This window comes from Diadema antillarum, unplaced genomic scaffold, assembly GCF_040938485.1.
Source record: "Diadema antillarum isolate AM-2024a unplaced genomic scaffold, OU_Dant_1.0 seq00000523_RagTag, whole genome shotgun sequence".
NCBI lineage: Eukaryota > Metazoa > Echinodermata > Echinoidea > Diadematoida > Diadematidae > Diadema > Diadema antillarum.
This window is the reverse complement of record NW_027271475.1, coordinates 42,371-64,454: the sequence shown is the minus strand read 5'-3', so window position 1 is coordinate 64,454 and position 22,084 is coordinate 42,371. Positions and strand designations below refer to the sequence as shown.

Below are 22,084 nucleotides of genomic sequence, written 5' to 3'. Positions count from 1 at the left end.
TGCACACCCACACATTGAAATGTCAATATACTAGTAGAAGACTTCTTTTCCAACAGGTGATAAATGTATTTCTTGTGGTAAGGACAAAATCTGGATTTTTATTTCACATGCTTCTAGGTACTTAACTGTAAAATGTTGAAAATGATACTTTGCCCGTTTTTGCTATCAATCTCGTTATTTACATTACAATGAGTCGGCTTGTGCCGAAAGGGTGGGTTGGATGGTGGCGCGTCGCGTTAATGGGAACACCACCCTTCGTCCAAAGCCCCCACCCCCCCCCCCCCGGTTTTGCCGAAAGGGTGCGTTGGGAGCGTTGGGTCGCGTCGCGTTGACTGGAACCCCACCCTTCGTCCAAAGCCCCCCCCCCCCCCCGGTTTTGCCGAAAGGGTGCGTTGGTACTTTTTCTCATGTAATATTAAAAGACGAGTTTGAATTTATATTTAAACTTCAAACAGCCATTTCAAAGAGGCTATCGTCCGGATCGGTTTACACTCTATTACCACTTGGTCTACAGCCAGTTGGTCTAATAGACTGATTAATATCAGTTGGTCTAATAGCCAGTTGGTCTAGTCATCATTTCGTCCAATTACTGTTTGATCTAATTGTTATCGGGGGGGGGGGGGGGGCTTTGGACGAAGGGTGGTGTTCCCATTAACGCGACGCGCCACCACCCAACCCACCCTTTCGGCATGATAAGCCCAATGAGTCATATTGATTATAATGTTTTATATAGCTCAATTCAACTCACAGAGTTTGATATAGCTATTCACATATTATATATATATAAATATCATATCTATATAATCACGCATGAAGTTACTGTAGGCCACAATGTTAATCATTTAACGTCAATTGTGTTCAAAGTTAAACCATTTCATTTAGTTTTTTAATTCTTCCTCCCCTAACTTGAAGACAGTTGCTTGTCGTTTTGTATGTTTATGCCTTTCTGTCTTGTATTCATGTTCTTTGTGTGTAATCTTGTTTTCATTTATTCAGCTTTGTTCTTAACTGCTTGTATCGGTTTTGATATACTGCTGATATTTTCCTATAAATCATCAACTTTTCTTCTTCCCATTAATCGTGTTAATCGTAAATCTAAACAATTTACTAGGTCTGTCTATTTTTGATAGCACAGAATCTTGTTATCGTTATTATTCATAGGATGTATCGTTTTATCAGTCCTCAACCAAGCTCCCAATTTAAATCAAGCAACATCGTGTAATCTTTATGACACTGTTCATACAAAAAGGCTAGAATTCATCGTCACAAGGTGGAACCCATGTTTGATTGTCATATTGATTGTAAAATTCGCTGGTAGTGGCATTTTTAAAGTATTTCTAAAAAGATACAATAACAGGTATGAAAATTGGTGCTATAAGAAACGTTTCAGCAATGTCTGTCCATTGGGGGCTATCCATGTATGACTGGATGTACACAATATCTAAATAACATGTACATGCATGGTTAGGATTATTCGGGATATCTTTAGTACTTCAACTTTACAACCTGAGGAAATAGAGGGACTGATCTCAACGGCACTGGACTCGATGTTAATTGCGCCCCCTATGTACGTTAATAGAAGAAAAGTAATGCGGCCTAACTCTGGCGCACCTGCAACTTTGTACACAGTTCATTTTGACTAGTTAATCAGTCTTGATATGCTCACTGGATGGATTGATTCTATCCAAGAACAAGTGTTTGTAGATGTACAAACTTCATTGTCACAGTAATAGTTTACATCGTGTGATTTTTGAGAAACCGGAGAAAGTTTAAAGATTCAAGGAATATTTACCAGGAATTGATTTAGACACACATCTTATTTATAGCACTTGTTTCAGACTAAATCGCCAGCATTTTTTTTTTAGATTTATTCAGCCGTTCTGCTTCTGTTTCGATTCTGTTGTTACCAAAATGAAATTTGTAGATTAATAACTAACTGTATTGCATCTGTTTTGCTTTTTTTTCGCATATTCCATTTTTTTGTATCCGTTTTTTCGCAGTTTACTCTCTATGTCAAATGGTAGTTTTCATTTTGTTGCAAATAAACAAAAAGGGCAGATGGAAACAATTTACTAGATCTGTATGCAGCAATCTGCCTTTTAAGGTTCTGCTCTGAACTTATCTTGTCAAACTATAGGGAAATAATAATGGACAAGAGTTTTATTGCAAAATGAGTTAAGCGTCATTTTTAAACATTTCGAAGTAAGTCCATCATCAGATAGAGCAAGATTAAACCTTTCCAGTAATACCTCACTTGTGACATAACAAGGAATATTCTACAAGTTATGATTAAACATATCCTGTATACTTTCTCATTATTTTTTTTTGTTTTTTTAGCAGCTTTTGTCACAAATATCTCAATTTAAGAAGAATGGAGTTAGCTCGTTTTGCGATAAAACTCTTCAATTTTATTTTAGTGTTCTTTGATGTGAAATAGAAGTTCAATTATAACACCTTCAAATAAAAACAGTATCCATAGATTACAATGTACATGAAAGAAGAGAGATGCTCTTTCTCAGAAGTGCTATAATTAGTTCATCACGATTTTATTCTGTTTCAAATCTTTTATACACTTTACAAGAATTAAATATTTATAGGAATAGGCCCAAGTTAAAGATTGTTTCTATCCCGCACAATTCAAAATAATCAAATAACATCAACCAACACTGATCATAAAGACAATGAAAGACGTAACAAAATATATTCGCTATTTCGACTTTTTTTTTCATCGGTACTTTCTTTGAGGGAAATAGTACAACAGTACAATGTATATATATGTACACACATGAATATAAGAAATATATCGCGGGATACTGTATGCCTCGTCGGGATACGCACAGCACGCGTAATAGTGAGATATCCATCACTATCAGTGTGTGAGACTTCATTGTGTAATGAAATACGAACATACACTCTATTGCCGTAAATAGTGATTCCGAAATGATGTGGATTATCATTCTATGATTTACAGAAAAAATAATCGATAAAAATTAATCATCATTTCTTGTCTGGCAGATAGATGATGATAAAACAGATGGGTGTTGAATAGTATTAAATCGAGACTCTTCTTCTCTCATATTGTCATATTGTATAGGGAAATCTTAGGTGATTAACACCTCTCCAAACTCGCAGAATGTACAGATAGATTATAATTATACCACACACGTCATGGGAAAATGTCGATGAATGGTTTGATAAAATAAATGTACAGCTGTGTCGTCTTACGTCTTATTTTTTTTTATTTTCTACAAGAGATAGATATCTTTTATATAGGCATACATGCTATATAGTAACAAGCAACAAAACAAGAGGTGCGCGTCGCTAAATCCTCTTAGGTGCAACTGTGATGTATGACAGCAGTTTCACAGTGAAATGTGCTCGATAAAAGGAACGTCATTGTCATTAATTAATATGATCGATCACCAACAACGAATGAAAAATTTGAATTTAATAACCTCCTTGGCTTTTCTTAATCATGTTAATTAGGTTTTGTCGTGTTTTACTTATAGTACTGTGTAAATCAAAAAATCTATGTCGACCTATACACGAAAATGAAGACCTAACTATAACCTGCAGTAATAAATTTTTACCCAGTACCTACACTGCAAAGCAATCTATAGCATTCGCTTCATTGTATTGTGAAATTCTTCTAATGCAGCTGGTGTTTACGTGTGGGACGGTTGCAGAAAGGGATAGATACGTACACATTTCAAAAACATCCCAACTCAACCAACTCACCACTTCAGAAACATGTTTATACATATTGCATGTATCTTCGTATTTTCTTCATTCTCTGCAATCTATCTCTGCCATCTAGCTGCCTACATTGGGAGATATCCAAGTTGGTGTTCACCTTGGTCCGTTCATTCATGACGTTGCTTTTTTTTTCATCGGTAAATAATACGGACTCTAGAATAATCTTTTCATGTATATTTTTGCAGATTTATTCACTGTTTATCAAGGTTCTGCCTTTCTTTCCGTGGGAATGAATTTTACAACAAATCATCAAGCAGTACTTTCAATACTTATATTTGTCCATAAATTAGAAAAAAAATACATACGTATACAATTTTTAATTTTTGTGAAGCATTGGTTGGAAAGAGCGAAATTTTTAAATATTTTTCTTTTTCTTGGGGGGATAATGCTGGCTCTCTTGGAAAATCGCTGTATGCCAAACTTTGAGGAAAATATAGGGGAAAGTCGGCGTCACTGATGATCTTTCTTTCTCCAAAGATGTAAAACTACTAATTGCTATTGCAAGTTGAATTTCATTTTAAAACAACCGCTCTGAACTTTGACTTGTTCACGCGAATTTGTCGTAGTCCTCATCCAGTCCTTTGATGACACAGCATGCAAACACCATGGCCAGAACCTAAAATGATAATCATAACATGAAAAAAAAATAAATGCATTCATTTAGTCGACCTTAAAGTTATTTTAACATTTGCACTGCCATTTCAAAAGAAGCAAGCATCGGCTTACAAAATGCTCACGTCGTTTGTGATGGCTTTACCATTTTGACAGTCTCAGAGACTCCAACTCTCCCGTTTTCGACGGGAGATCTCTCGCCGAAAACCCATTTTTGCAAAATCTCCCGTTCTCCCGCTGGAGATTTGATTTCTCCCGCCCTGGCTCTGTGTCTCCTGGTGGAAGGGATTTCTTACTTATTGCTATCGTATGTTGAAAAAATAAGCCTTATAGATAGTTAGCACCAGAGAACATCTAGAACCCTAGGAACTTCGTGCTTCGCACACATCAACTTGGAGTCTCCCGTTTGCTAGGGGTTTCGGGCGGGAGAATCTCCAGATCAGAAGGTGCTTGGGGTTGGAGTCTCTGTAATCTATACTATACATTCTTTTCAAACTGTGTTATGCTTCAATTGCCCTCTTACTGGAAGCGAATAGGTGTATTTTTTTTTTTGTTACAATAACAATATTATCATTGCATATTACAAAACACGTTATAGTACATGACCACACAGTCAGACTTGTCACATACATGTAATTTCGGCTTAAAACCATAGTTAGTCAACATAAAAAGAAATGTATCTAATCGTTCAATTCTTTGTAGTCAGCTTATCAGAAGATAAGCAGATTAGCAGCTAGTAAGTTTGTCCCAAAATGTTACATGACAGAGATCTAAAATGGTAATATTATACTATCTTGTGTCCGCTTTCTGCTTTACAGAGCATATTATCAATTAAACATTTATTTCTAGTTACAAAATAATAACAAATCCTCAATCGTTGGCTCTGCCCAGAGAGACCGAAGTTGAATCAAAATATAGTCACTCCTATACCTCACTCTCTTGCAGTACACGAAAATTAATAATGATCCCGGGACAATGATAAACCAAATCAATCCTCACCTCAAACAGTATCAAACCAATGGCAGCCGCAGCGATGATTACATAATGGTCCTTCACTTCCTCGTAGCTAGCGTCAACACATCCCTAGAAAACAAAAACAGAAACAATATTAATTCTTCTTAACATTTCGAAATGACACTTAATTGCATGATATTAGTTTTGATGCATATGTGTAAGTCAGTTGTATCACAAAACATCCTACTATATCTTTATAACATTTTTTTTTTGCAAAAATATAAGGAAATATCATTATTTTTCTCATTAAACCATAACTATAGACGATTAAGTGTGGAAAAATTTCATTATAACTATTGTTCCCAATACTTAACCTCTATCATACTGGTTCAAATTTTCACATTGGTTGTTTCTATCCATAACTCACATTTAAGAACTATTTTGAAGCATTAATGCTGGGTCTTTGTTTAATCTGCAAATGATAAATTATGTCTTCAATGTTCTCCGTAGCAGGTTGACAAGCGGAAGGGGTTATGGTGTGTCTTAGGACAATATTATTACACTTTGTTACACATGAGACAAAGTTGTCCTGAGGTCTGCCCCTCGACCGATGGGAGATGTTTGTTATTCCGAGGGTTCGTTATTCGGAAACATATACAAATTCTGTATACCTAGAGGTTCGTTAATTCAAAAAAAAAAATTAATGGAAAAGGGGTTCGTTTGGAAACCGAACATTAGTGGCGTTATTCCAAAAGTTGATTGTTATTTCTAAGGTTCGTAATCCCACAAATTTGAAATAAGGTTCGTTAATCCGAAGATTTGTCAATCCGAACAACGTGAAGACCGTAGTGCTAACAAACCCTCGAAATGAAAAAAAAAAAAAAACCGGGGGAAAAAAACCGAACCGCTGAAATAACGAACCGTGGGAATGACGAACTGTAACCGTGCCGACCACGATTGCGTGCTATAGGGCCTACAGTCTAACCATGGAGCTACAACACACGATCTATGCACACAACGCGGGACTCCCTCGTGGGAGGGGGGGGGGGGGGGGGGAGGGGGAGGGGAGAGGGGCTCCTTTCCAGGTCACGTGACTCTTCTCGAGGCCTGGCCAGGGATCCGCACCCCAAGGCTAGGTGTAAACAGGCCCGAATTCGACGTTCAGAGTTGTGATTGATGATTGAGTGATGATCTTCTCTGGCCACGTTTGTAGCCGCTTCCAGTGGACGTTCTTCAGCAATAAGCACTGTTATCATTGCTATCGCATTCACTGAATGCTTAATACTATAAATTGCGCTACCTTTCATTATTCTCCTACACAGAAAACACACACACACACACACAAAAAAAAACTCAAACCATTAAGGGAATGGCACGTGTGATAAACTTATAATCTATACATGCGTTCTCATATCTCGTTAATCCGAAGATTCGTCTTCATGCGTTCTCATTCAAAACATTGAATTGAATTGAATGGAATATGCATACATAAATACATACATGATCCCACAATATTGCTGGCTCCAACCGCATTGGGAACCGTTTAGATGGCCTTTAAAGAGGAAGCTGATAAGATTTCTGTCCCTTCCCCCGGGATCATCCCACAAGACCAACACCCTAGAGTCATACAGCCCACGAGTTCGACATTGAAAACAGGTCCATCAGTCATACAACTCAAGAGTTATGCAGCCCATGAGTTCGACATTATACAATGTAGGCAAATAAAGCCCATGAGTTGAACACTAGGTAAAACAGTCCACCGTGTCCACTAGTTTAGGCCTATTGTGTCGGTCTCGTGGGCCTTGTTAGCTACACCGTAAGTAGTGTAGAAGCCATGGACTGTATGACTCGTGAGCTAGCTGTATGACTCGTGGGCTTTATCACTCGTGGATGTCGGTCTCGTGACGTACATCCTCCCCCCACCCCCCCCCCCACCCAAAAAAAAACAACAAAAAAACTTGGTGTTCTAAACTTCATCTTATTGTATTCAAACGTAATAAGGACGTCTGCTCAAGGGATTTTTTTTTTTTGGTCAAGATGTAAGTAAAGGTGAGAGTCACACTATTAAACTTACCTCACTCCAAACAAGATTTGGGTCGACTGGTTTACCCTTTGTCCCTGCCGTGCACGCGGTAACGTTGACGCCAGTTTTGCAACAGCTTTCTGGCACGGAACCTTCAGTGAAGTACATGGCTTTCTCGTAATCCGTATAGTTTGTGGCTCCGCAACAGTCGAACTATAGGGAAATAATAATGGACAAGAACGTCGTATATCACAGTGATTGCCGATATGTATTCACCTTACACATAGGTAACGTAAAGCACAAACATTATGATGATGATAATGATAAACCAGTCATCTGTCAGGATTCTCATTGCATTCTTCCTTACATCTATCTCTGTCTCCTATTCTCCTGTCTCCACTTGTGCAACTTCAACTTCCAGCTCTCTGCTGCCCCTCAATTATCACGGCCTTGCTAAAAAACAAAACAAAACAAAAAAACCAAAACAAAACAAAACAAAAAACAGCTGTCCAGCAGAAAGCAGGCTTTTATCCCGTGGAAAAATGAAGTAAGTTCAACAGAATGTACTTAAAAACTGAAAAAAAAAGAATGCTGCACAAGGAATGATACTTACTGCTTTCTGCCAGTCGTCTACGACATTGGTAGATCCGTCAACTCTGCCGTAGTCTTCTTCAATAGTCTCGGTCATACCTTTGAGCATGCTACTTTTGATCTGGATAGAGCAAACATGACCAATGTATAATGAAGCCAATTACACATCGGTTAGTTTTTCATAGCGGTAAACAGGCACATAATTCAAATATACTTTCACAAAATAACAATGGTTGGCCATTACCCTATCATGTTAAAGGTACTATTTATTATTGAGAGAAGTGATTTGAAGAATGTTCGAGTTGTCGCATTTGATGCATAATGTGTAAGTCAGTTGTATCACAAAACATCCTACCTTACAAAACTTTTGCAATAAAGCCTGAAATACAAGGCGAACTGTAGACTGTTTATTCTTAGAAACATTTTTTTTTTTATGACTATTGTTCACAAGTTGTATATTTAACAATATATACTTAGCATTGATTATGCTGATTAACTTTTTTACACTGGTTGTTTTTATCCCTAACTCACATTTCGGAACTATTTTGAAGCACTAAAGCTTGGTATTTGTTTCATCTGAAAATAGTAAACAATGTGCACTAACTCTATCAAGAGCCAGCTTCCACATACTTTAAGATTTTACTGTACTGGTCTAGGCTGCTATAGCATATATGCTCTTAAAGTATGGTGAACGAGACATTAAAATCAAGAAAATAATATAAAAGAAGGGCTCAAAGCACAGGGAAATGTCTCCTAAAACAGATTTTTGATGTGACTTATCAAAAGATATTCGTGCCACTGAGAAATCGCAAGTTAAAAGTGACTGATTTGGTTCACCGATATTCGCTCCGGAACAGTAGCCTTTTTAGAGCCCTAAAATATGACGTCACGAAATGAACAAAACCCTTTACGAGTGCAGCGGGACATCGAGACCGCCATTCATAGAGCGCGTATTTCTTGGTGAGCGGATGCAATATCTGGCCTGTCGTTAGTCGCCTCTGCTTTCTCGGCTGAGAAATTAACACGTCCAATTTTTACCTTATATTGTATGGAAAGACTTTGAGTTTGACATCGAGAGTGAATTGAGTGATGACAGTAACAATGACACTGATAGTGACAGAAGTCGGAGTGGTAGAAGAAGCGACGAAGGCCGCTGCGGACACAACTCGTTTGGGGCATATATTGAATCGGGCACACTGCCTCTCCATATAACGTATGCCCCAAACGAACCACGTCCGCAACAGCCCACTGTGGGATGGAGTGGTAGCACAGCGCACGTTTCGTGACGTCATGATTTTGCCCAACAAAATTTCGCCGTCAGATCGGGTTCTGGTGGTCTAAAAATGATCTCAAAACACCGTCTCTCCATCGTTCTGGAGACGTTTTTACCTTCTGAAAGTTAATTATTCATATTTCTAGAGACATAGGCTTTCCAGAAATGTATAAATTGCCTCGTTTATGAATATCGCTTTTTCTCGTTCACCATACTTTAACCTGTCCAGAATAGACTGATTTTGCTAGAACACGCATTTCCCATAGGCACTTGCACGAGCAACTCGGGACTCGTCCTCAAAATGAACTCGAGTCCTATCCGATGATAAAATCACTTTTGACAAGATGTCCTTTTGGGTATCCCTCTATATTAGACTCAAGTGCTATGACTGAACAAAAGACAACATGAACATTGGGACAGCTCAATAAGGCTACCGTGTACTTTGAGCCATGAGGGCTAAAAACAACTACAATTGCAACGACAAACGATTTTGCTGCAACAACAAAAAGTAGCTATACCTTGTACCTTGAGTAATGAAGGTAAGAAAAAGATTTTGCCGCTATCGATAGGGCTGTGCTGTGCATTCCACGAAATGAAATGGATGGTTACTTTATTTTCCTTTGCTTGTTTCTACTTTACTTCAAGAATTTTTACACCTCTATGGTAATCCTTGAAGGCTATTTGAATAGTCGATAGCTGCTTTTCCTGTCTATTGACGAGGAAACGCCTTGATAATCAAAATGGAACATATTGTAAAACCTTTTAGGAGAACATTACGTGTACATCGAATGACATTCACATTTAATAAGATAAGGGGCGACAGGGGTGGATCAAGGAATTCCTTAAAAGGGAGGCGCCTTTGCAAAATTAAAGGGGAGTCCGCACCCCACCCCCTTTAATTCCGTAAAGGGGAGGCGGCTTTGTAAAATCGAAAGGAGCGCACGCACCCCCTCCCCATTTTGTTCTTTTTATTTCTTTTCTTTTAACCGGAAATAAAAAGGGGGCGCGCGCCAGGTGCACCCCCTCCGGATCCGCCACTGAGGTGATATACATTTCGTTTCAATGAGAAATGTATGTAACTCACGTCATCACTGTAGACGAAACCAAGGATGCCTCCAACAAACTGCCCCAGGATAATCAGCAACATGAAGACGAAGTACTGGGGAAAGAAATCATGATTGAAACACCATTTACGAACAGATAATAGTAATATAATCTTTTGTGTCTTGTCTTAGACCAAAAAGCAAAATTTTTCAGAAACAAGATATTTTGTTGTCTTTTCATACCATTAATTTTTTCTAGCTGAGTTTGTTGTTTTTACTGCACGGTCTTTATTAAATTACATTTTGACCCCATTTAATTCAACTTTTATAATTCATTCATCCTTTTCTTTAACTCACATATATACACACAAACACAAACACACACACACAAACACACACACACACACACACACTCACACACGTAGCATTCGATTCTTACCCGGGTCTATACTTTGGACACGTAGTCGACCATTAATTTTAATTTCGTTAAAGAAAAATCAAATTCCTTACCTTATGAAAAGACATACTTGAAGGCGAAGAATCGACAACAGGAGTTTAGTATTTATTGTGTGTACTGACCCTTCTGCTAACATGTGGAATGTTGTAAATATTACTAGTATTGTAAGTGTGAATGGTCATTTCCCATAGTTTTGTCTTATGTTTTAGTTAACCCTCTGCGAGTGCCACATTATACATCACCTGCTCATAGGTCTGTGTGTGAAATTCGACTCATTGGCATAGAAATGGTTAATTTGTATAATTGTTGTAGGGTAGCGTAGAGTATGTCCCCCACCCAAAAATAAAGAAGAAAAAAAAAGAAGAAGATACAATCAAATGTTCGCATTGATAATACCCAAAATGATTAAACTGTCTACATGCTACTTCAAAACATCGTAGCTCTATTTTGCGGAAAACCCCATTCAATTTGATTAAGCGGTCACAGAGAAATGTGGAATGTTGGAAACCATATCATGAGTCTGATTCTTCCAAGTTTAGCACTTTGATGCTTTTGTGTGTGAATACAATAGACAGAACTTCGAGGGAAGAGATTCTTGACATCCTCTACAAAATTCCTCATTTCTCTTTGACCATTGAAGCAAATCGAATGGAGTTTCCTGTAAGTTGTGGGCAATGAGTTATAATTTCATACCCTGAATTTGTATTTGGATTGATTAACTATTTTTACAAATATCATTGCGACCGGTCCCGTTGTATTCTTCTTTTTTTTTTGGGGGGGGGGGGGGCATACGGTATATCGGTGGGCGTGGCACACTCACCAACCCCAGCAGGCACTTGGATTCCTTGATGGCGCCACAGCATCCGCAGAAGCCGACGAGAAACGAGAAGCAGCCGACGCCGATAGCCACCCCGCCTACGATCCGGATGTCGTCCTCGGCGAAGAGGTCCGAGTAGTCATTGATCTTGACCATGAGGTATGACCCGCCCCCTATCAGTCCGATCCCGATTAGCTGATGGAGCATATCATAGAGGGATTGAAAAGAAAAAAAAAACCATGAACTTGAAAGATAAACAAAGTTAAACAGAAACACGCTCGGAGTGAAAAAACGCCGACATTTATAGATTTCCATACTGATCTGAACACAATATAATAACGTGTAACGTGAGGTCAAAAAGGATAGCGACTTTTGCTGTAGGCCTAAATCGACTGATTCTCCGATGACTATCCAATATCCACCATCAGAATCTGCTTGGATAAACTTGGAAGGGTAACGTTATGCTGATTTTGTTGAGTGTTTATACAGGATAAAATTTCTCAAGGAGAAACAGAATATCCGCAACACCTAAAACGGCTCTGTCATCACACATGATAATCTTATGATATTATTATATCATATTATATCATTGTATTTTATTTTATTGTATTACATTATTACATTACATATCAGCATTTCCGTATACTTACAATACTTTTTAAGCTTATCTTTTATTATGTATCATGATGAAATGTATGTATTAAATTTCTGTAAAATTATTTATATGTTTCTGTTGGAAATGGAAAAATGAATGAATGAATGAATTTATTACTCGGAGCACTGGATACAGTGTTTATTTCCAAGCAGCACTGACAGTGCTCACTCTCCATTCCTTGGGAGCAATCCAGCCAGTCGCCACTTTCACAAGCATATTCTTAGGCATAATCATTGTGGTAGAGTTTCCATGTTTCATATTTTACCCCATGACATACTGTAATATTACATGTTTACACACAGCGCTTAAAAAAAAAAACACACCGAACGATTAAGTGCGTTATATTATGCAAAAACGAAAAATTTGTACAGTTTTTCATTTTCAATGTTTCTTCCACTCTTCTTGGAGACCATTTCGCTTAGCTCTCCGAGTATGCCAGGAGAGCTGAGCTATGTGTGTATATATATGTGTGTACGTAATGAATGCATTTATGAACTTTGTGCGCAAGTATAACCTATTAATGGCAGAGGCCGTGACATGCTTTGCTATCCGAGGATCAGTTGGTCCCTTTGGAAACCAGTCACGTGGCTGTTGCTTCTACTTTGTGTCGGTCACACATTGCCCCTGAATTTACACACACAATATGATCATATCGTCATTACCTATTTTCAGCGATTGCAAAATCTTACGCGTCAGGTGACCGCCCACCGACGCTTCGGTAGGGTCTTCTCTTTTTTCCCCCTCTCGTTCACTTGAACAGAGTCAACAATAGGACGGATAAAATATGACGGAGCAAAGTCCAATTTTTAATCGACTGGAGAACAAAACGAACCGTTTTTACAGAGCATAGAATTCACACGCACCCACCATACCCGCAATAAATCCTCCATACGTGTTGTGTGTATCACTGCATGGTCCACTGTCATCCATCATTTCGTATGCAAGATGATCTTGTTCGAGAGAGCTTCGCTTCTTGTACTGTATTATGTCACCTAATTCCTGCCATGTATGCGTCACCGTATTTTTTTTTACTTAAATTTAAGTCACTGACATTTCTGCAAGATGGCTTTTGAATCCGTTAACATGGTACGTCATGAAACTTGAGATTTGTTTGTAAAACAGCCGACGTTTCATAATTTCTTCAAACTTGCCTGAATTTCATACTTGGGGAAAAGGGAAAAATCAATCACGAGGTCACAGAAATAACACCAAAAAACAGTACCATTTGCAAACGAAACAATGATCTTGTTTCCATGACAGTGTATAGCACCTTTGCTGAGCATGTCCTTCCTATAATAGTTATTTTTACGCCGTTAAGGTGCAGTTTACGTACGTACGTATAGTTTGAACTGAGCCCTGTTTTATGAAGAGTTATAATTGATTATATAGTTGATATTTATGTTAATTGAAGTCAATGGCAGCCTGTGTTATAAGACAATTTATAATCGATTATAGATTTTGATAAAACGTGGCCATAATATGAGAAAAGGCAAGGGATGCAGTTAAAACTTTTGTATAGTTTGAAATTTGAACATACATATTGAATGTATTATTTATTATTGGAAATTATTGAATACTGATTAAATATACTTGACATAATTATCAGATAAATATAAAAAAATAATGCATCTAAGTATGTTATGATTCTTAACCAAACTCAAAGAAAACACAACGTATTACCATTTATTTTGTGCAATGAGACTAACATTATCACCATTTACTATTTTATGTATATTACAACGAGACAAATACCTATACTAAATGATTTCATAAAATACTAGGACAGGTGGTGCTGTACATGCAGGGAAGACGAAACTCAGGAAAAGAGTTTCTATACATCATAAGATACCCGTGGATATGCTTAGAGAGAGCAATAAATGTCTATCATCAGGCGCACCAAAACTCCTCATGTAACTTCCATTTTGCAGTCTCGCTCTTTTGACGGACTTGCTCGCTTATCGCACTGGTATTCTATAGCTGTCTACACAGGTCATGCCGGATTCCAACTCACTCTTTCAATAGGATGACTGTCTAATGGTGGATTTTTATTTCCGAGACAATAAGCATTACGTAACAACCACGTCAGTTAGATCCAAGAGCAAAAAGGACAAAAGATCAACCATTCTGGTCATGGGCCGATATACAGACAAATCAATTGACGTAATCTACTTCCTTGAAAAGTCGAACACCGAAGTAAAGGGAAAATTATAGCTCGCATACTCATGATGTCCGTAATGGATGGTTTTCAGTTCACTGATTCCAGATACGATATAGAGTAATAAAAGTATGTGAATACATAAAGTTACACAATTTAAACTGTGACTTAAGTATGTTAGCATTATGTTCATTATGATTGTGACAAACCTAGAAGAGAAAGAAATAATCAGATAGACAGAAAAACAATTATAGATTATGCACATAACATTTCAGTTTTCTCCCTCTTCTTAATATCGCTGTATATAAACTTCGACATCACTATAAAACTACGACTACTTTGAAAATTTTGCATCACAGGTTTTGTGTTTTTGCTAATGTGTTGTCAAAACTTATCAAGCAGCAATTTAACGCAGCGATAAAGGAAGTTTACACTGTCATTAAAAGTTGTTTAAAGATTTTTACACGACAGAATTTTCGTTCAAATGTTAGAACTGAAAGAAATCATTATTTTGATGAGACAACAAAGTCCGCCCCAAATATATCTCGACAGCGTTTAAGGTTAACGCTGACTAACATTCATAATTTCTGAAAAAAGAGGGAAATTAATACAAAACAAAGAACAGCGAGGACACCGCAACAGCAACTCATAAAACCTGATTCGACTTCTGTGTACACGTAAAGCGTATAAGTCGATGAAAAGTAATACTTTTACTACACCATCCCAGGCAGGGGTAAAGGACGCCTGGTTAGAAAATGGCTCAACAGATAATCGGTGGGGATGTACGCTTTGCGAACCACTTACCCAGACACAAAAGTTGAGTAAAAACAGGAACATCTTCGCGCATTTTGCTCCACATCCGGCAACCATCTTGGCTGATTATTATTTCCAAAACCAGAAGAAGAATTTAAACAAAAAAAGTTCAAACTGATCGAAATCAAGCTGATTTTCGCGTGAACGTTACACTGATGTTTCTATGCAGCGCACCCTGGAATCGCTTGAACAGTGACTGGGCCACAGTTTTTATATTCCGTTTTATGTGCTTTTACAGTGTGGTAGGAAACCCCAACACACACAAGCAGGCGGTTCGTGCGACTTAGTAAGCATAGACGTCATGGGTTATATAAGGAACTGTACTGAGTAGTTTAATATTTAACGAGTCAAATGACTGTTCAAAGTTCCTATGTATATCGTGACTTAGAGTCATAGGCGGAGAGATGTGTATAGGCCTGTGTGATAATTTCATATCATCAAAAGCACCATTATCGGCGTTTAGTATGTCTATATAATTTTCCAGTAATTTAGTGAGCAAGGGGTGGAGTGGATGTTGCTGTAAACGTTTGTATTGTGTATACGTATACGTCTCTCTCTGTTTGTCTCTGTGTGTATTGACAAACGTATGCTATAATGAACAATGCGACACATAGTTCACTCTGCATACGCTCTTATATTCCAATACCTGTACGGAGCCTTATTTCAGTAGCAAAAAGCCTATAAGAATGTATAAACATCCAGCAGATTTATTAATCTTGTTCTGACAATTATTAGGATGGTGATGGTGATGACGACAGTTCCTGTGCATCATTCAACTTGATGCATTTTTAATATCAATCAAGTCAGTATGTGATATCTGTTGAAAAAGTGAAAATATGATTTATTGAATTAAAGAAATTGATGAGTGATGATAGCAAAACTAAAATATTGTCAATTATTATCTATGATTATTACAATAATGACGACAAAGATACGCGATCTCTTATGGCGCTTGAATCGAGATGAATCGTTCTGACTGTTTTCATAATCATAATTATGAGGTTGATGTCATTGAAAACTTGTATCTGTAATCATAATTATCATCATCTGTACTTTCCAGTCACCAGTGCCATTTAGACTATTTATGGTCCATATCTTAATCTCATATTACATATCAATAACCAAAATTTGGGGTTCCATAACGCGATGTTTTGCTTTTATAGCCGTTTCATATGCTGATCAAGACTGCGTAACTGTGTCTATACTGCTACACCTCTAAACCCCAAATATGTAAAAGCAAATAGACTTGCAAGGAATGTATGCACGGCGGATTTGGGGAAACACTGTACGTCACCACCTACTTCGTTTGGTGTATTTACTTGTCAGCTGGCAGAGAGAACAAGGATCTTAACCCAGTTAGATAGAATACCAAAATATGTTTTGATATGTTTCTATTTCTACATATAAGAAACACGTCCTTTTCTTTTGTTTTTCCAAGTGATTTTTGATTTGCATTCATAGATTAATTGTGATTTGTTCATGAAATAATAACCAACTGCTTTCTGAAATTAGGAATGACGTGAGATCCCAAGGCGAAATGTTTTTATTTCGTTTGATTTCATTTTTATTTCAACCAAAAAAAAGTATCAATATGCAAGACATATCATGCTTAATATAAAAAGCAATATACATAATTATTCTAAATATGTCAAAATAAATCATGCTTAATCTCAACATGCATTACATGTTGTAAAGCAAAGATGATTGATATTTACGATCATGCTGAAAATGAAAATGGAATCACAATACCTTGTAGATGGAAAATATCAGTTAGCATCATGAACAGCAGGAGACGTAGTTTGTAAAGTTGACTTTCGTTAAAAAAAAAAGATGAACAGAGTGACAAAAGTGTTATCAGAATAAGCTGAGGTTGAGAAAGCTGTAGAGTTTAGGATGTTCAGGAAGCCCTGATAATATCATTTATTGCAACCACACTGTACATGATTTGATGAGATGAGCCTCACTAGAGATGGATTGTAGTTGGTAGAGATTGGGGATTAAGATTTTAACTTTTTTGTGAGATAATTTAGAAACCACTTATGAAATTAGAAAGAGCATACAATGGTCAGAAGGATTCGTAAAACAAAACGTAAAACAAAGTTGTATTAATAAAAGGTGGGTCTCAATCTTTATTAGAATCTCTTTGTTTTTTTGATATTGCAGCCATTCCAAAACAAAGTTTCATGAAAATGAACTTTGAATTTCTCTTAGAATCGAATATAATATGACATAAGAGGTTTCTTATTTCACTATAAAGTTGCGAACCTGCAGTCAGTATACCAACTTTCTAAGCTGCAATCACCAAATATTTGCCGTATCCTATTTTAAGATAAAAATCAAGAGAATGAAATTAAGAAGAAAAAAAAAGCGAAAAAAAAATGATAAAAAGAAGCGACAATTTCATGCCCAATCGCTAGTTTGATCCTTTACTCTATATATGACATGATTATGTGTGTTTTTATTGCCAACAAAGTAACACAGAGTGGTCCTAATAAAACGTGGGTCCCATCTTTTACTAGGACCTCTCTGTGTGTGTTTTTTTTATATCTTAGCCATTTCAAAACCAACTTCCATCAGATAAACTTTGAATTCCAGTCAGAATCTTATACTCTTTCATATCTTATAAGAGGTTTCTTATTATCTTACAAAAAGAGTTGCATCTAAACCAAAACAACACCATCCCTTTAGCTGCATACGCACAAATTAATGTTTGCAGTATTAAGACGAAATAAAGAGAAAAAAAATCAAGAAGACTGAAACGCGTATAATCATTATGTGTATATATTTGTATGCTTTGATTATCATCAAAGTTATCATTATCATTATTATCATTATTGTTATCATTATAAAGTCAACATCAACCGGTAAGTGGAATTGCGCATGTACAGAATGATGCACAAAATAAACTGTATGCGAATCAAATCTCTCTTTCTCCCTCCTATCCTCTCCCTATCTACCTGTTTGTCTGTCTATCAACAAGTATCTATCTATCAATCTATCTATCTATCTATCTATCTATCTATCTATCTATCTATTCATCTATCTATATATACTAGTATATTTCTCATTATCTCTCTCTCACTCTGAATCCGGAAGAAAAAATGATTGAAGCTAAAACAAAAGTTTGTCAATGATTATGTTTTGCCAAACTTTGCTGTTCTGTTCTGGCAGCCATCACGATTAAGTCAATAAATCATCGCATGACGAGTTGTCATTCCTTATTTTGTCACGTGGTAAGAAACACAAAGGTCGTCTCTAAATGGGATGTGCCATGGAGCGATTGTGTGATGTGTAGAGTGGAATATAGATATGACGGTGTGATATGGTATACAGATGTACTGGCACTTGACTATGGTTATAGGATCAGTCTCGTGAGGCCGGGAGATAGTAGATAAGTATAGCTAGAGATAGATAGACACACACAGGTGTGAATAGATGGAAGATAGACACTGTGGATAGAAAGATAGACAGACAGACAGACCCCTTCGAAAAACAGCAGGGCTATCCATCCCGCAAGTGGTAAATAGATAAATACAAAATACAAAAATACAGATAGATAGAGATAGATAGATGTAGATAGATATATAAGACATATTATGGATGGACAGACAAAAATATAGATAGGTAGATTGATAGACAAAGAGAAAAATATAGATCGATAGAGAGAGAGATAGGTGGATAGAAATGTATAGACAGATAGGCAGATAGATATAATGATAGATAGATGTGTGGATAGATAATTAGATGGAGAGATAGCTATATAGCTAGGTAGATAGATAGATAGACAGACAGACAGACAGATAGATAGATAGATAGATAGATAGATACATACATACATACATACATACATAGATAGATAGATTGATAGATAGATAGATAAATAGATAGATAGATAGATAGATTGATGGATAGATAGATAGATAGATAGATAGATTGGTTTGGTAGATACTTTATTTTCTGCAAATCAATATATACATAGATTGAATAATCATGAACATGGGAAACATACAAAGTATATTTGAAACAGAGTCGTTTGACTTGCATAAACAATTACGATATAAAAGGAAATTAATGATATTACAGCATGCATGTCTATGCAGCTGGGATTACAATGACAATATTATATTTAAGAAGTGATAATGCAGAGGGCCGCCATTGTAAGCATTGCTTGAAAAGATGGCCGGCCCGAGGAAAAGGTAGGTAGGTAAATTGGTAACAATACAAATTCTGCAGCGAAGATAGCAGGGGAAAATAAACTCTGATGTGTGATGGTGGTGAATGTGAATGATAGATAGATAGATAGATAGATAGATAGATAGATAGATAGATAGATAGATAGATAGATAGGTAGAGAGATAGAGAGATAGATAGATAGATAGATAGATAGATAGATAGATAGATAGAAGTAGATAGATGATAGATAAATAGATAGGTAGGTTTAGAATTAGATTGCTTGGTAGAGAGAGGGAGGCGAGATAAAAAGTGGGGAAAGGAGAGAGGTGTAGAAGAGAGAATGAGCGAGGGGAACCATGAGAGAGGAAAAATATCCCTTTGATCTCGTTCTACTCTTTGATCTTGTTCTGCTCGTTTCGCAGTTAACCTGTGGAAGTGCTCTAGAATGGTTATAATTATGGATTGTGTACATTTTTTTTTCTCCACGTGTTATACTAGCTTGCCGTGGAGGGCGTGTGTCCGCTTCTTAGGAATCTTCCCTAGTTCCGTGTGCATGCTTCCCCATCACTCAATTTTATCAAAAGATCGAAGCTAAGCTGGATCATTGAGAGTTCGACTACTTTCCGTCTCTTCGTTCCTTTATTTTGTACTCCTAGAACGGTGTATTTCATTTTTAGAACTGCTGATCATCACGAAATAGATGGCTAAGGAAAGGAAAGGAAAGGAAGAAGCTGCATACTGATTATTTCTCGTCCCTAGAGGATGATCATCCGATTAAAAGAAAATTGAATAAAGTATCTTACACCTGCGGCCGCGAAATGTTTCTCCTCCTCCTCCTCCTCCTTCTTCTTCTTTTTCTTCTTCTTCTTGCTTTATAGTCATATTAAGGGAAGAAGAATACATATCTTCCACCTATCTATCTCCGCATCTATCTATCTATCTATCCATCTATCTATTTTTCTTTCTTTCTTTCTTTCTTTGTTTCTTCCCTTACAGACACTCGAGACAAGTCCCGAGTATACTCGGGGAAGTGTCTATTTAAAATGCGTGTTGTAGGAGATAGCAAAAGCTACCCGTCCTCATTGGATTAAGTGTTGGGGGGATGTAGTGATTGGATCAAAGTTCAATGTTTCTCACCCCCGCTCCTCCTCCTTTGCTTGGAATACTCTTGAGTCGGAACCCTCGAACGATATTGGATTTTTTGCTCTTTTTTCCGGTTATTTATTTATTTATTTATTTATTTATTTTTATTTATTTATTTATTTATTTATTTATTTATTTATTTACTTATTCATTTATTTATTTATTTAATTTTTCGGTTTTTTTTTTTTTGGGGGGGGGGTTCCTTTTTATGTTTGAGGATGGGGTTCAGCGAGGTCCCTTGAAGGAGAGGGGAATATGATAGGGCCTAGAACCTGCCGATGGTAATGTTCAAAGTTGTGGAGCAGCACAGGACCTATACCTTCGACCATCATTTGCATCGGTGAATAAGGTTATGTTTATGATCATGTTTATGATCAAAGGGAATTCGTGGTAAGACTTCGAGTCGTCTTCGGTTAAAGTATAATTCTTTATAGTTAATGGAGATCGACATCTTTAAAAAAGAAAGACCACAATCAGTCACGATATAAAACAACCACAAATCATGACGCTATAACGACCATGATGGGTAATGGGTTGTTTTCTTTCACTTCTTCCTTGATTTCTCTACCCCTCTTTCGTTTTGGTTCGGAAACCCATTTTTTATTTTGTATTTTTTATTGTGGTATATCTGTGGGTATTTCCAAAGTTGGCCAATATCCGCTTACTACTGCTCAGAAGAATGTCATAGTCAAACAAACGTCACGCACGGGGCCTATAACTACAAGTTCACATGGATGCATGGTCACAGATGAATGAACATTTCTTCCTTTCATTATTTCATTGCGAAACTACTATAGACACTTTTCTTTTGTTATGCTTTGTTTTCACTGAATATTATAAGGAAAAATGTTACTGATGTGCTGGGTCGCTACTTTAAAGACAGAAAACTCCTGGGATTACGCATATAACTTTTTGACGTGCAATTGGTAATGACAATTCTGATGACAAAATGAATTTTAATGGTAATGATAAAAATTTTGTATTCTCGTCTTTTATCATGTTTTGTTTCATGGTTTGAAGATTCTGAGAGACTTCCGAGTTGAACTTTTCTAAAGTAGGATCGGGGATATGAGCTAGGTTTGACTAGGACTCTTTCGCGTACGTGACAGGTGATCTCGCTGATAGCTATCTTAAAGGCGATATTGACAATCACATTGGCGGGAACGAAAATAGCATCGATATTAAGAATGATATCAAATGACAAGACTCGAGAGATGATGATTATGGCAATGATTATAAAAGTATAACATCAGATGATAATGAGAATGATACAAATACTAACAATATAGATGTGACCGTTAAGTTTAATTGAACATGAATTTTAAAACTAGAATAAAAGAAAAGGATGACGGCTTACCATGACAATTCTGGGGAGTAAACTCTAGCCAATTTTCATTCACTCTTTAAAGGGGAATACACCTGTAAACATTGCTCAAAATTCCCCGTCATTACGCCAGACTTCCTTGTGCATTGTGGTGGCAAGCAGCGAGTTAGATGAGCAGCTGATCGGGCCAGTGTGTGCAGACTGGGTGGTCGAATGAAGCACGCTTGCTACTCGTACTCGCGCTGCAATACTAGTACAGTACATCAATATGCCTACTGTATTCTCTTCAATTATG

At 37.0% G+C, this 22,084-nt stretch overlaps 1 protein-coding gene across 1 annotated transcript; it reads right to left on the bottom strand.

Annotated features, from left to right (window-relative positions):
- Positions 1 to 4,067: 4,067 nt before the first annotated feature.
- Positions 4,068 to 15,248, bottom strand: LOC139734345 (CD63 antigen-like). The gene is made up of 7 exons (XM_071645137.1): positions 15,141 to 15,248; positions 11,530 to 11,721; positions 10,294 to 10,368; positions 7,959 to 8,057; positions 7,397 to 7,558; positions 5,368 to 5,451; positions 4,068 to 4,372 (listed from the first exon to the last, which is right to left on the bottom strand). The coding sequence occupies exons 1-7, from the start codon at positions 15,204 to 15,206 to the stop codon at positions 4,304 to 4,306; spliced, it is 747 nt and encodes a 248-aa protein (XP_071501238.1). The 5' UTR covers positions 15,207 to 15,248; the 3' UTR covers positions 4,068 to 4,303.
- Between the last annotated feature and the right edge of the window lie 6,836 nt (positions 15,249 to 22,084).

What these genes read in the sequence shown, in the direction of transcription:
- LOC139734345 (XM_071645137.1), bottom strand. Translation starts at nt 15,206, where the DNA reads ATGGTTGCCGGATGTGGAGCAAAATGCGCGAAGATGTTCCTGTTTTTA. An exon ending in TAGACGACTGGCAGAAAGCA is followed by an intron (nt 7,559 to 7,958) that starts GTAAGTATCATT and finishes ATTTCCCTATAG; the next exon opens with TTCGACTGTTGCGGAGCCAC. An exon ending in CAAATCTTGTTTGGAGTGAG is followed by an intron (nt 5,452 to 7,396) that starts GTAAGTTTAATA and finishes TTTGTTTTCTAG; the next exon opens with GGATGTGTTGACGCTAGCTA.